Source organism: Sinocyclocheilus anshuiensis, unplaced genomic scaffold (genome assembly GCF_001515605.1).
Source record: "Sinocyclocheilus anshuiensis isolate Anshui unplaced genomic scaffold, SAMN03320099.WGS_v1.1 scaffold13, whole genome shotgun sequence".
NCBI lineage: Eukaryota > Metazoa > Chordata > Actinopteri > Cypriniformes > Cyprinidae > Sinocyclocheilus > Sinocyclocheilus anshuiensis.
The window spans coordinates 15,657-31,075 of record NW_015538026.1 but is presented as its reverse complement, the minus strand read 5'-3'; the positions used below and the strand labels follow the sequence as shown (position 1 = coordinate 31,075).

At 37.0% G+C, this 15,419-nt stretch overlaps 2 protein-coding genes across 2 annotated transcripts in view; both read right to left on the bottom strand.

Moving 5' to 3' along the window:
* LOC107680229 (glucose-induced degradation protein 8 homolog) overlaps positions 1-2,947 on the bottom strand; it is a 9,814-nt gene extending 6,867 nt beyond the window's left edge. The window contains exons 1-3 of the mRNA XM_016476034.1: positions 2,871-2,947; positions 2,115-2,242; positions 1,771-1,967 (exon numbers count right to left, since the gene is read on the bottom strand). Of these exons, the coding sequence (XP_016331520.1) occupies positions 1,771-1,967; positions 2,115-2,235 (318 nt within the window). The 5' untranslated portion in view covers positions 2,236-2,242; positions 2,871-2,947. The remainder of the gene's footprint in view (positions 1-1,770; positions 1,968-2,114; positions 2,243-2,870) is intronic.
* A 10,344-nt stretch (positions 2,948-13,291) lies between these two features.
* The window catches only part of LOC107678560 (YTH domain-containing family protein 1-like), a 12,682-nt gene continuing 10,554 nt past the window's right edge, over positions 13,292-15,419 (bottom strand). Inside the window, exon 6 of the mRNA XM_016473867.1 lies at positions 13,292-14,218. Coding sequence (XP_016329353.1) covers positions 14,192-14,218 — 27 coding nt within the window. The 3' untranslated portion in view covers positions 13,292-14,191. The remainder of the gene's footprint in view (positions 14,219-15,419) is intronic.

The following is a 15,419-nucleotide window of genomic DNA, read 5'->3' as shown; positions in this document are numbered from 1 at the left end:
TTTGGATGGGTAAATGCAGAGCACTAATTCCTAGTATGGGTCACCATACTTGGCCACATGTCACGTCACGTCATAAGTCTGCGATCCGCGTCGGCTGTTGAGAACACGCTCAGGACAGTTCAAAGCCGTGATTCCCATTCACTTACATAAAATGGTCTTTAAAATGACAATATCATCGCTTATCGCAATTATTTCTGGGGCAATATATTGCACAACAAAAAGTTGTTATCGTGACAGGCCTAAAAATAGTCGATTCAAACTATGGTATATTGTGCCAAAACCTACAGATTAAGATTGAAATCGCAGTTACCTTATGCCGTGTTCACACGGCATGATTTTAACCCTGATGTTCACTCGCTGACAGTTTTGTGGAAATCACAGATTAATGCCCCAAATCAGACGCAAATCAGTGCTCGTTCACACGAGTGACAACCACGTAGTGTGCATTATCAAAGACGCAATCTGAGAAAAGCGCTATTGGCGATTGTCTGCAATTCTTGCTATTGAAAAGTTGTGTAATGTGTGACCCCTTCTCACCGATCTGTCATATAGTGCGCACACAACAGGAACTAGATGGTACCCCAGCCAGCAATAAAAAAAAAAAAAAGCGATTTTCAAAGTCATCGGATTGCTGCTCACTCTGAATGACTGGCTGGGGTACCATCTAGTTCCTGTTGGCTTAAGGTGACCATATGTCCTCTTTTTCCCGGACATGTTCAGGACAGAATTTTCTGAATTGCCTAGATCAGTGGTTCTCAATTCCAGTCCTTGCATACCACCGCTCTGCATATTTTGCATGTCTCTCTTATTTAACACACCTGATTCAGATAACCAGCTCATTAGAAGAGAGCTCCGTGCAAGAACTGTGTTCCGATTGACATGGTCCCTACACAGTGTTCTTTGCTCACTACTCCCTGAAATCACGGGAAATCTGTTTAAGTTTAATGCACTTCGGAACATTTATTCACGGATTTGCGTTACGCCACAGCCTGCAATGTCTTTACACACCGAAGAAACTTACTAAAGAAGTGTGACATAATACACCTCTTTAAATAAATACAATTTAAATTCATGTTTCACACACTTTAATGCCCTTTGAATGGAATATATACGCTCCCTTCGAACTGGAATCATGGTGGAATATCCAGTGATGTCCACTTCGCAGGGCACTTACGGTCAAATAGAACATTCGTCTGAAGTGATAAAACATACATACAAAATAGGCAGAGCGGGGGGGTCGCGAGGAATGGAATTGAGAACCACTGGCCTAGATGTTTTCCTATTTGCATTCTCTCTAATGTTCTCATATATGTATTTGCATTGTTTTGACCTTTCTCTGTAGATCCCACCTTCTTGCACGCCACAATTGGTTGATTGTCTGTACAAAGTCTGCACACTATTGGTCAAAGTACGTTTCAGTAATTACCTTCAGAAAGTATAAAAACAACAGGAAAACAAAGCCAAAACCAGGACATTTTAGGTAATTTAGAGATCTAGGGCAGGACATGTCCAGTAAAAAGAGGACGAATGGTCACCCTGTGTTAACATTCATATTCTTTCCTTTGCATGCAAGTAGTGTAATGGCTTCATTTTCGTATTTGTATTCATGTGCTGCATTCAGCCTGCCGCAAAAGTGATGTAAAGTGTGACGAAATAACAGGGGTCGGTCTAGCAGGAAACACATTTAAAACGCATCTTAATACCAGGTGTGAACAGGACTTTAGACATCTCCCTCCCTCCAAGAATGTCCATATGAGGTCAGATGCTTACCTGAAGGTGAAAGTATAGGTATCGTTTGGTGTCGAGGAGCTCTGGGTGGAGGCTGTTAATGAGAGCAATGGCTTCCTGGATCTGACCTTTCAGAACCATTTCCCTGATCTTTATCCTCTCATCCAGAGAGTCCAGATCCACATTCGGCTCAATTCCAGATTCCATACGAAACTTCTCTGCAGCCTCTTTAAATCCCTCTGTGGAATACAATCATGATCAAGAGGGGAAGTTTATGTATTTGATATTGCATTAACATTATATTAATATTTATTTTAATTTACACATATCTGTGCATTAGACTTCAATCAACCACTATACTATACTATAAAATAATACTGACATACCTGTTACTAGATAGTTCATGATAAGCCTGTTCATATCTGCCCTCTGAATGTGCACATTATTCAGTTTATCCATCCATTCCTCCTTTGTAATATCCTCAGGCTTTTCTGAATAACTCATCATGGATGTACTGTGGTAAACATGACATGTGAAAAAAAAAAATAACGTTTTGCACACATCCAAAATAAAAAAATGCACGTGCACTAACTTTTAAATGCTATTATCAGAGAAGTAGTTTCACTTTTAGTGACCACTGTTTCTAGCTGTCCATGTTATCAAACAAGAAAAACCTATTTTCGCTTTTAAGTAGTCTAAGGTTGTGATGTTGGTGTTTGAAGGTAAATGAATGAACTGCACCGAGCACGTTCATATTTTCGCGGTGTTTCTGCTCATAGACAACACAACAGATCAGCCTGCGGCTCACTGGCCAGTACGCGACGTCAAAGGAATTTGGAATGGTAACACTGATGCACTTGACAGGTTTAAAATGATTAAAGACTCGTTATTAAGGGATGAAATTTCGCATTAATTATTTTTCGCTTTTATCGAGGCACGAAAATAAACAAGCCCCGAGTGCATGAACCTCAGCAGCGCGTGAGACTTGCAGACGGGCTTGTTCATCTATTTTCTAACAATAACATTTGCGAATGACCACGCATGAAAACAAAATAATATTCAATTATATTAATTTTAGCTGTTGTTTATTCACGTTATTTGTTTTCTTCTCACAATAAGAAGAATGATGATAAAATACTTACTGTTTACGGTTATAAATAGCGGTGGGCCTCAACGAAGATCACGCGATAATAGAGAAGAGCTCTTAACGAGACTTGAGGGGAGGTCAGTGATTGGTCAGAATATTGACGTCACGGTTGCTGTGGCAAAGCTGGTAAGGTTGCCAGATCGTTTTACTTTATATAATGTATTTTATATTACCCCTGGCCCTGTGTTTGTTGTTGTTGTTGTTGTTGTTCTTTATTTCTTTTTGTCTTGTGATTTTGTTGTTACTAGGGTTGTATATTTTTGTATACTTGTTGATAATCCTAATATAAAAAAATTTAATAAAAAGAAAGGTTGCCAGATCGTGTGCACAGTGTTAGACTGATCATATAGATTTATTTTATTTACAGAACATTAATATCTGGAACAAGTATTTCTCTATTTGTTTTTATTTACTTTGAAACTATTTAAGAAAAAAAATTATAACCGTTTGAGCTACGTATTATAAATTGCAGATTGAGTTTATACCTAAAAGTCTAATGAAAGTCTAATGATTTTTTTTTTAAATATAGGCCTATGTTATAGATCTTATTGTGACTAATCAGTGAAATCAGTTTAATCAGTGAAATTTCTTTAAATTGACAAACTGACAAATCAGTCAGATTTCTTTCAATTTACGTCGTAATGATTAATCAAAATGTCATAACTGGATCTTGTCAATAATGACCAAATATCTTTTTAGTATTGACTTTAACTTCTCCAGCAATTTCAGTGTTTTGTTCATGAAGAGATAGCCTACAGCCTGCCCTAATATAAACCATAACATCTGATGGTTTACCTTGTTATTCTAAAACCTTCCCAAAACAAGTATGAATTTACCTAATCCTCTTATCTAACACAATGCTCTTATTGCAAAACAGGCATCAAAACATATTCTGTAGGGCGAGAAAGATAATTGATTATGTCTCAGAGATTAGATGAGACTATCATCTTTATTATGTGGACCAGATGAGAAATCCCCCTAGTGGAGGGGGAGATTTTTGTTGCAACATGTCTATATACAGTACAATACAATAAATCTATTGTTTATTTACACTCCTCAGCAACAGCCAGTAAGTTCTGCTGATGATGACCAGACATTATGAGCCAATGAAATGTGTTTGTGAATGTGTTTTTTTGTGCTTTCAGGTTGAACCACACCATATGTTATTTCTCAAACAAAACAGGTGATGCAATAAAACTTTTGAGTGTGACATTGAATTGTGTTTCTTTTTATCAGTTAATCAAATCAACTGTATCAAAGACTGACATTCTGTAAACAATAATAGTGATTTTGAGAGCATATATATATATATATATATATTTGTGTGTGTGTGTGTGTTTAATAAAATGAATATATATATATATATATATATATATATATATATATATTCATTTCATTAAAAAAAAACATAAAGGTGCACCATTGATTCTTTGTGCCCTCTTAAATAAAAATCTCGGGGCCAGTTGCATATAAAAGGCTTAGACTATTACAATTTAGTCATCTAATTTTTTTTTCTTTAAGACTGCATACATTAGTTACATACATTGGTCTGAATAATTAAAGACTTGGAAAATTAAAGATAAATTTACCCCTTGGCTAACTGCTAGTCAGACAGTCTTAACATAGTGGCTAAATTTATGCAACTGGCCCCAGATTTTATATTTTTTTATTATCTTTATATAAGTGTTTAAGGTTGGTTCTTTTTTTTATACATGTGTAGGCCTATTGGTTACTGTTTTTTTTTTGTTTTGTTTTTTTTTTGAAACACCAGTATGCTTTCAAATAACTATAGAAGAAAAAGTATTTTGTGGAACTTAAAATAATTTTCTTAGTAAATTAATTTGCCATGTTTTAAAATAAACAAAATTATTTATTATTTAAAACAATAGCTACTAAAATAAAGGTAACAGAAAATGTAAATATAAGGGTTCAGATTTTTTTTTTAAACTCTTCAAAAAAACGAACATATATTTTTTCACAGTTAGTGTTCATGTAATAGCCTATTTGCATAAGCAAGAACTTCCGAGTGTGTGTAATTGAAATATATGCTATTTTATTGTGTAATTATAGGTCATATTGTTCATAATTACATATTCAAAATAATTAACACGCTGACATAAAGACTTAATGTCACAGTATAGGCTATGTGGTGTCATAATATTGTCTCATGTTCAGTTGCTCAACAATCCTCCGCATCTCTTTCAAGGCCCGAGCTTGCATCAGGATGTGGTTTTTGGCCAGGAGCAGCGTCGCTATCTTGGACAGTTTTTTCACGTTTTGATTCGGCGTGTAAATCAGGTATGATGACAGCTCGCAGGTCATCCAGTGCGTCGTTAAGATGCCTCCGTTCGCGCGCATGGATAAGTAGCCGCAGCGCTCTCGGCTTTTTGATTGCTCCGCTGCTCGGCACCGGCACAGACACTGAAAATGTTTTCTGTCCATCTCCGATGCTGTCTCTTCGATTATGCGATGGTCCGTGGTTAATTAATCAGAGGGCTGCGTGGAAACTCCTTCACCGAGGCTCTGACCGTAGGCGTGCAGCTCATGGAAGTGTGGAAGCGCAGTTCACAATCTTGGTCACCATTCCGCATTGGATTCATCCTCCTGATGTTCATTCTGTCAGCAAATATGAATGTATTATTCGTCTACGTCCAACGTCTTTTGACGCTTGAGTTTGCTGCAGTAAACGCCTATTTGACCTGTCGAAACTTTTGAAGGATTAACAGACTGTCCAATCAAATCTGCGTCCACCAACACAAACATAAACAAACAGGTGCTGTTTTTATCTAATAAGAAGCGTATTGATTTACAATCATAACAACAATGATATTAAAAATATGTTTACTTGATGTAAGGTGACGTTTTGCTTTTGTAAAAGTTTAGTCGACATCCAAAACTGTTCATAATTTACATGCTTAATATTTTGGGGTTAAATGACAAATGTCAGTAAAGAATTTTAGCCTAAATGAAAGCAAATAATTAAAGCTATTATATAATATATAGCCTAGGCCAGGGGTGCCCAAACACGGTCCTGGAGGGCCGGTGTCCTGCAGAGTTTAGCTCCAACCCCAATTAGACACACCTGAACCAGCTAATCAAGCTCTTATAGGCATACTAAAATCTTCCCACCAGGTGTGTTGAGGCAAGTTGGAGCTAAACTCTGCAGGACACCGGCCCTTCAGGACCGAGTTTGGGCACCCCTGGCCTAGGCTATTTAATTACTTTTAATAATTATTTAATCTTTTTTTAATTTTTTTTATTTTGTATACCAACTCAGAGTTTGAAAGGCTATTGTTGATATTCTGACTTTGTGAGAGATGGAAAAGACTGGCTTTGCTTTTGGAAACTGGGTCATCACGCCAAATTATGACTGGGTGTGTTAATCTACGCTGTGTTGACATTTTCAAAAAATCTCCCTCAAAAAGTGAGAAGGAAACTGGGCTGCACACAAACACTGTTCTTGAATGACAGTAAGGTAATAGTAAATGCTAAATAAAACATAAATGTAACACGATTTATTTTAGAAAAAACAGTTTGCTCCCATTGTATAAACAGATTTTATGTCAGTAAAATGATATAATAAATAACAATATTCCTCCTAGAAATGCCCTAAACAAGTCTGATTAATTAGTCATTTACTAATGCAAATGAGCATGGGTGCTGTGCTGGAGGAATCCTGTGCATGTGGAGGGGGTTGATGAAAGGCAATCAAGTATTTTGTGATAAGGAGAAACACATCTGTTCAATAAGTGAGAGTTGATGGCCTAATTTGTTTATTCTAAATGCAAGCATGATTGCATTAGCCATAAACATGTAAAATAATGACAGACTCAGAGAAATTATACCTAAAAAAAAAAAAAGCTCATACCAAAAAAAAATTTTTCTTAATATGTTTTCTGGGTGAATTTATCAAATAAAGCTGAACTTTTATGCAGCCCTGATTCCTTATACACTTAAACACACACACACACTAAATGGCCTAAATAAATACAATTAAATAAAACAGTATGTTTCACAAGAAAACACTATTTCAGTCTTTCTACTTCAAAATTTTATGTTTAACTCAATGTGTTACTTGCCATTTTTCATAATTATTTGTGTAATTTACTAGCAATTTCTGAGTGAAAAATTTTAAAAATTGTTTCTACACAAAAAACATTTTCAGTTTAATATAGTGATTGCAAAAGATTTTCATCAGCACATAATTGCCTTCGGTCATATCATTAGTGTAGCTTGGACTTCCTTTCAGTAAATGACACATGACCAGAAATATATATCACATGACCTCTAGTTGAGGACTCCCATTCTATCTGTCAAACATAATAAAACAATAGGAGAGGAGGGATTGAGGAGATAACAAAGGAGATGCACCAGAGTTCAGTGGCTGATATCATATGGAAAAGCACACCCTCCACCTGAAGGTACCCACCTTATTCTATTCATTCTGTTTCTGTGTTGAATTAGATAAGTTGAATTAGATCTCGATGAGATTAAAATCATAGGTAAAAATGGCTGTAATTATTTTTCCATAAAATTAGATTATATTGAATTTTACATACCATACAAAATGTAAAACAAAATGCTAAAATGCAATCACAAGATCACAATATCAGAATCACAAATAAATCACAAACAAATAAATAAATAAAATAATGTTTTTTAGTTTCTGCCTGATGTGGAATACATCTCTCCTCAAATGGATCGCAGCTACCCAGTGCTGTGATCAACCCTGTGAAACCACAGATGCCAGGTAAGAGAGTCACACTTTATAACTTATCAACAGATTCACCCACTGGACGGTTGGCTGTGGGAAGATGGGGGTCCCTGAGTAGGAAGTGGGGTGAAAGTAAAATCTGTTGCTGGGCGACTGAATCATAGTTGCTATGGTGAACTTGAGTTGAGCAGCTGGTCCAATCAGCTGAGACATGTAGGGCAGAGTGGATCTCATACTGAAGAGAGTGATGTAGAAACACGTGGGAGAAAGAGAGAAGGATGGTGGGAAGAAGAGAGAGGGAGACGAGAAGTAAAAGAGAAGACTGACACAGTAAGAGAGGAAAAGAGGGAAGTTGTAGAAAATGATCAAACAGGATGAAAATAGGACAGCAATGAGGAAGATAGTGAGGAGGGAAAAGCTAAATAAATAAAAAATAAAAGAAGAAAAGTATCTAGTCCAGAATATTCATGTACTACATTTATTTTACACACATTAATTTTTGCCAAATTTTTATTTAATTTTCTTTTCTTTTTTTAACAGTATTGTTGTGTTCTCTGTTCTCAGGACATTTGATTATTTTTCATAATGTTACATAATGTTAATTTATTAACTATGATAAGTGGCAAAAACAATTGTTTGATATTTTTGTATGTTGCCTTTTCCATTTTTGCTGTTTTGTTTTGTTTCATTATTGTTTTAGCGTCTAGGCTATAATTTCCCGTAAAGCCAATATCTGGGGAGTTTTGTCGTCAAAATGTACTCATTGAATTGATGTAGGCTAGGCTAGGCTACAGTAACAATAGTTTTTTTTTGAAAGCGTAAGTTTCAACGTCTTTTAATAAGCCCTTAAAGAATATGGGGATTCTTTGACCTCGACAGCAGGGTTAGAAATACATGACAGTAGAGGCAGGTGCAGGCAGTTACTTCAACTCAAAGGGCTTTCTCAGCTCTTATTCATCTACATTATCTTGACTCCTCGTCAGATACAAAGCAGCTAAATCGCGCCCCTGCATCACCAAAGCCTCCCTCCTGCACTGACTTGTATTTGTGGTGACATCTTGTGATGGAGAGGCCCCGGTCGCGCTGTGGGGTGGACAGGCCGCTGAAGAGCAGGGACGCACGGGATGAATGGTCCGGCTGGTATTGTAATGCAAAGACAAAACTCCTCCCTTGCGCAGTGGAGAAGGAAGTAGGCCCAAAATATCGCTCCAGGGGAAGAATAAATAACCGTTTTCCCGGTTGAGCATTTATTCTGGGATTTTACACATTTACAGTCGAACTGAGGGGGATTTAGAAATGAGGTGAATTCAAGATAGTGTATGGAATTTAGCCTAAACTGTCAGGTCCATGAAATTGCACGTGGGTTTCTAAGGTTCCTAAATATTCAAATCCATTTTCACTTCCTATACTCCCACTGGCTTTGATTTGTAGAAATTAGATGGGCCTATTTGTTTACGATTCACAAATTTGTACGATCATTATGGAAACTCGCGAGACCAAGAATCGAGTGCGCATCAAATGGACTCTGCAACCAGAATACATGCCTATTATGGATTTTCTAATTAAGATTTGGACCTCCAATGAATATGTAGAGTATGTATTAGCTTATACTTTTAAACAGCAATTTGTGCGAAGTCGCAGAACGCTCGCGAAATCGCGTTCACCGGTTACTATAGCAACAGCGCCACTAGCGCACTTTGCTGCAATAAGTAATCGATGAATAATAATAAGAATAATTCGCACATGGACTAGCCTACTCTATAACTAGGCCTACTAATAGGCTATTTCGCTTTTTTTTATCATTCTAATATTTAGCTGACGAATTTCAGATTCATTTTTTTAGACTATTAGGCCTAAATTTTAGACTAAATGTAAAGCACACATCCTTCCATAAAAGCTCAGAATCTGCATGCAGTGCAGGTTTGAGACGGTGGGGATTGTATAGAATTCTCGCTCCCTCTCTAAAGTCTGGAAATAAATCAGACAGAAGTATGTGAAGGAAGTGATAAACCATCAGCTGACCGTGGCAGATATTGTTTAGAGTGCTCGGGGACATTTATTACAGTGTGGTTATGACCAATTTTGGGAAGCTACAGCAACTCAGCTGAATGTAAAGGGCGCTAATGGCTCTCAGTCCTCCGAATGTCAGCTTCACTGGTTTTCAAGGGCATCGTACTGATGGGGATTTGGTTAACGGGAGGGGAGGGGGCCTTCGGTGCGGCTCATGACGTCACCGTGTCCCGATGTAATCCTCTCGCGCTTGAGTCCTATCAGCAGAGGAGAGCGAGCGCGCGGGGACGCGAGGAAGCACTAATCTCTCCAGAAGGGATCAGCATAACCAAGACGCAAACGAGGCCATTTAACACTGCAGCAGAAAACGATTACGATTAAAAACGGGATACAATCGGTGTGCTTCAGCGGTAAACGACAGGCGTGACCTCATTGCTCGTTGCGGGATGCAGGAGGGATACGGCGGCAGCTCAAAAGATGCTCGACGGAGAAAATGGAGCGTCGTGTTTACGGGGGGACTGTAGTGGTGTTTCAGTCATTTCGCATGTTTTGGCGGTGATATAATTTTGAATGAGGTTGGTTGGCAGCTTTTTGTAAAATAGTTGATTGTGTATTTTGAGATTTTAAAAGTGTTTTGTTTACACTTGATGTAGTCTAAGGGATGCACTACTGCAGAGGTCAGCAAAATGAGTGAGAATCATAACAATGCGCGCCCTTCGGACGAATGCTACCTTCTTCATTGCTTTCTGTCGCCTGCAATGCAATTCCTTGGTTTATTCGACACCGATTAATTCATGATATGCTATATCTGGGCATTGACATCCTTTTTGAATTCCTAACCGTACTGCCACTGAGGAACAAAAATTCCAGAGACTCAAAAGAAGGAGGACAATAGCCATGGCTGCTTGAATTGAGGCTGCAGAATCATATCGAGAGCAGCTCTTAATGGGATTGAATATAGGTCACTGGTTGGCCTGCTCTGCGCAATATATGCTTTGGTATTTGACTGTGTTTCACGCGAAATTGAAATAGGAAACAATGTAGAAACACTATTGTGATTATTATTTTGACGTGTTGTCGTCAGCGTGTTGTCAAAGCGCATTACGACATCCCTCTTTGCGCTACTCTCTGAAGAGCAGCCTGCTCTGGTGTGCGCGCGTCATGGAGGGTGGTGACATGGGCCCCGCCACTCTGCGTGTTCACGGCGGACCTTGATTTAATATCCATACAATTAAGGCACGCGGTGAATGCCAAGAGAGGGGCCTTAAAACGGCAAACCTGTATCGTTTAGCAAAATGAGCAGCAGCATGAGGAATGCGCACATCCAGAGTGAAGACTGCGCGGTGGTTCTCGTAAAGGCAAAGAGCTGAACAGGAACTGAGGCCGCTTGGTTTGCAGGCGCATGATAAGAATATTAATTTCGGGAGCTGACAGGAATGTGAAATTCCTCTTCTAATTCAAAGTATATTATTGTTTTATTTTGAACATCACTAAGTCTATTTCTACTAGTATACGAGGTCATTTTCATATAATAATAATAAAATTGATTTAAGACTATTTAATAGAGTCCCACGATTTAATCAAGCCATGCAGTGTAAACAACATGAAGAATGATGGGAATTGCTAATATAGACATTACACTGCTTGAAGGAACCTTGAGCACAAACATTTAAAATGTCAGCTATATATTAATGGTTTCTGTGTACAAAAGAAATCTGGTTCCCATTGCAACACAGAAAACGCAGAAAAACCCCAAGACAGATGATGGAGGTCAATAGTCTATCCTGAAAAGAATGGCATTACCTGCATCATCATGTTTGTGAACAGTTTGGTCATGTATTGGTAATTGTCTTTGATTTCTAATGGAGTGTACACTTGTATAAATACTGCATTCAACTGAAATATATGGATTTATTTAGATTAAAAAATAATAATGGCAAGATAAAGTCAGGAGGACATTATTGTGTAACATTTAGAATAGGACTTGCTGTTTTCAAATATTGTGTTCAATAAACCCGTACTTCATGCAAATCTGGTTCATGTCTAGAAATCTTGCTTCAAGGTTTTTTTTCTGGGCAGAACTCTTCTTTCTGTTTACTAGATGTGATAGATGAGTTGAACAAGATGGCAGCCAATCAATTCAGATGGCGCTGTACTCAGAGATTCGACTCTCATACAAGTGATAGCATTTTATTTTGAGCTGTTTCAGTAATAAATTCAACATCTACTTTAATATTATTTATATGACCTTTAGGAAATCATATTGCTGTTTATATGTGCCAAACATGCCAAAGACCTCTACGTTTAACCACCATGTGCTGATGTAACTACTTTCATTGGCTGTCAATTTTAATTACTGATGTTCCATCTCAGCAGTCTAAGCAAGTGGCAGGTGTGCACAGAAATCAAATGGGCTACCATCTTCACACTATACAACCTTTACTGCATAAGGCTTATAGCACGATGCTTGTAGATAAAGAATGCTTGTTCTCTTCAACTCAATTAATGTTTATGAAAAGTTGCACTAGTATCCGCAAATCTAAAAATGTCCGTTAACACATCTTTAGAAATTTGATTGTAGATTAACTATTTAACCCTTTCAAAATGTAGGCAAAACGAACATTTATGAAGCATTGGTGATTATATTGAGATGAGGGAATTACAGTATTTCCACAGTTGTTATAATTAACTCTACTCCAAAGCTTATTTTACAATTTTCAGAAGTGACAGTAACATAAATACGTGTCCTGTATTATTTTGAGACTAAAAAAAAATAACACAAATAACAAATATACATCCATCATGTCTTAAAATTAAACATGTTTATCCTATGTGCTCATCAAAGGTGATTTCTTAAAATCAAATCCTTTCAGGTGGGTGCGAGTAGGTTAAAAAGTGATACAAAACTGTTTTGGGCACCTCTGTGCAAAAACAATTAATAGAGTAACAGCACGGACAGTATTCCCAACAAAACAACTTCAAACAACAATTACACCATATAGTATTATTTTAATAATAAGCATGATCAAATCTAAGAATGTGATAGATAGTGACCTTCCAATACAATGCATATTCATTTCAGGGGTGACTTAAATGTTTGTCTTGTAACTCTTTTTTTTGTAATATTTTTAGTATTTCATATATTTTCATGAATCTTTTGTTATATGACTATAGAAATCTGAAACCCTCACACGGTTCAATTTCGCTCTCCCACACACAAACACACAAAACAGCAAGCAGGTCCTAAAAAAATCACGCACAGAAACCATATACTCTTTTTTTTTTGTTTGTTTGTTTTTCTTACTTTTAACAGTAATTTAGTAACATTCATTTTCAGGTTACACATTTGAGGCGTTCTTCGTTATTGTTATAATTATATGATCCTACGTTAAAGCTTAGCAATATACTGAGGACATGGGGGAGGAAAAAAGCGATAAAATGAAATCTGAAATAAGAAAGGACAAAGAACAAAAAAAAGGTGATGTATCTAAAGTGATTTCAAATAAAAAGCAGTGAATTGCTACATCTCTCAGATTGGCTTAAAGAAACAGTGACCTCTGCTGGGCGGGGTTGGAACAATAAGTAGTTACATTTCTGCTCTTTAAACATTTAAGTGTGTATGTGAACAGAGTCTGAGCACTAGGCTCGAACCGCAATGAAAACATTACTTTTCCTTTCCTTTTTTTGTTTTGTTTTTAGTCCAGCCAGTGACAATGTTGACTTCCCTTGGTTAAGGATGCATGGGATGTCGTCTCCCTGATAACGCTGTTTCAATTGAGGTATAGAACACCCATTATTAAGCGGTTTCTGTAGCTTTAAAATCTTAAGGCTCCAAGCAGGAAAAACAGAAAAGAAAAAACAAAACCTGTGACATAAGTGGCTTGTCACTGAACAAAATGTCAAGTGTTACATAATTAAAAAATATTATATTTTTTTTTTATAACATTATCTTGTCAAGACATGTCATTGTCCCTTCTATGCAGTTGCACGATTCTCCACAAATGGGTTCAAACCACTCTGGATCTACAGAACGTAAAACTGGCCCATTACAGCTACTGATGCTGGAGATGCCCCCCCAAACCAGATCGAGTCTGAACACCCCCCACTCCCTTACCTCTGCCATATCACATGACTAACATACACGCCACCATCATCCCTCCTGATACACACACATACATACATAACAGAATTCACTACCCACTCATTTAACCAACTCTGAAGGGCATGATGAGGAGCAGTGGGGCTGAAGAAACAAAAATAAAGGACGAAATAAAAGACTTGTGCAGATATCAGTTGGTCAAAGGGGGGAGGGAGGTGTATGAAAACAATACCAAACGACAGAAAAGAAGAGAAAGAAAAAAAAGAAATCAAAATGATGACACGACGTTGAGAGGTGCTAATCGACTTCAGCCCCCACAGGTGAAGCCGGAGGCGCAGAGGCTCGAGTCTGATACTGGCTGAAGTCACCAGAATTAAATAGAAAAACATAATGATTGTTTATTTTTTTATATTTCATCTTGTGTCCTCTTTAAATTTAATTTTCAAATGGTCAGTCCTAAAACAACTGCTCATCATATGTAGGGGGCAGCCTTCTATTGTTTATTTCGGTTCTGGCGTTCCTGTGAGAGAAAGAGAGAGAGAAATGGAGGGAAAGTTACTTTGATGTACACAAAAACCAAAAACTATTTTCATTTCAAAATACTACCACTGCAGTCCAAGAATAAAAAGGCATAATTTTGTACTACTTTTAAATTCTCACACACAAGCCAGGGTTACCACAACTTTTCACCCTTGAATTTCCTTTACTTGTACAGTTATTCATAATTTGGATCTTTAAAAACATTTACACTCATAAGGTGTGACTGATTTATTCAGGTGTTTCATGTCAGGCCAGATTCTAAGACAATTTTCATGCCAAGAACAGGGCAGTACATTGTAAAAATTATGTTTCAAAGTTGTAAATAAAATAAAGATTACTGGAGTGTTCAACAAGAAAATATTATTTCAGTCTTTCTACTTCAAAATTTCATGTTTAATTCAATGCGTTACTTCCAGTTTCTTTGTAATTATTTGTGAAATTTACTAGCAATTTCTGAGTGAAAATTGTTTCACTTCAATAATTTTTTTCAGTGTATCAGTTAAATAAAAATAGTAAAACCATTAATAAACATATGGATAATTTAAATACAGAAAGATAAAATCTATATTAGATTTTAGGTGCATTGTCAATAGGGCTGTCGCGATTCATAGATTTTATTAGACTACTCGATTTTTTAAAATCCTCGACTTCATTTTGCTGGCATCGACTAACCGGCAAAATACCGGAAGTGGCGCATTTCACGGACGAGAATCCATAAAACACATTATTAGACTGCCCAAGGCTGCATGATATATTAAACCCATTTAAAAATCATAATTAAGCATTCACATAATTGTGAATTCACAAACGCTACGATTTAATTAAATAATTATATGCGATGCAGTTCTAATACAGTATATGTGCTTTAATTATTTACATGCGTGTAGGTTAAGTACATGCATCACACAGTGGCTCCATTCACAGTAGTTCCACAGGAACTGTTATCATTTATATGTGTGGAGCGTCTCAAACTCCATCTCTGCATGTTGTTGTGAGTTTGGGTTTATTATAACGTTCATCTGGGAACGCAACGTGCGCCATTTCATCAGATTTGTAAGGTAAATCATTTATAAATCTACGCAAACACAGGAGAAAACATCGCGGTTTCAAAATAAAAGCTCAAACCCTCACTCTGAGTTTACACGTTTTGATGTCCACATATTCTTTTAATTACAGTGGCT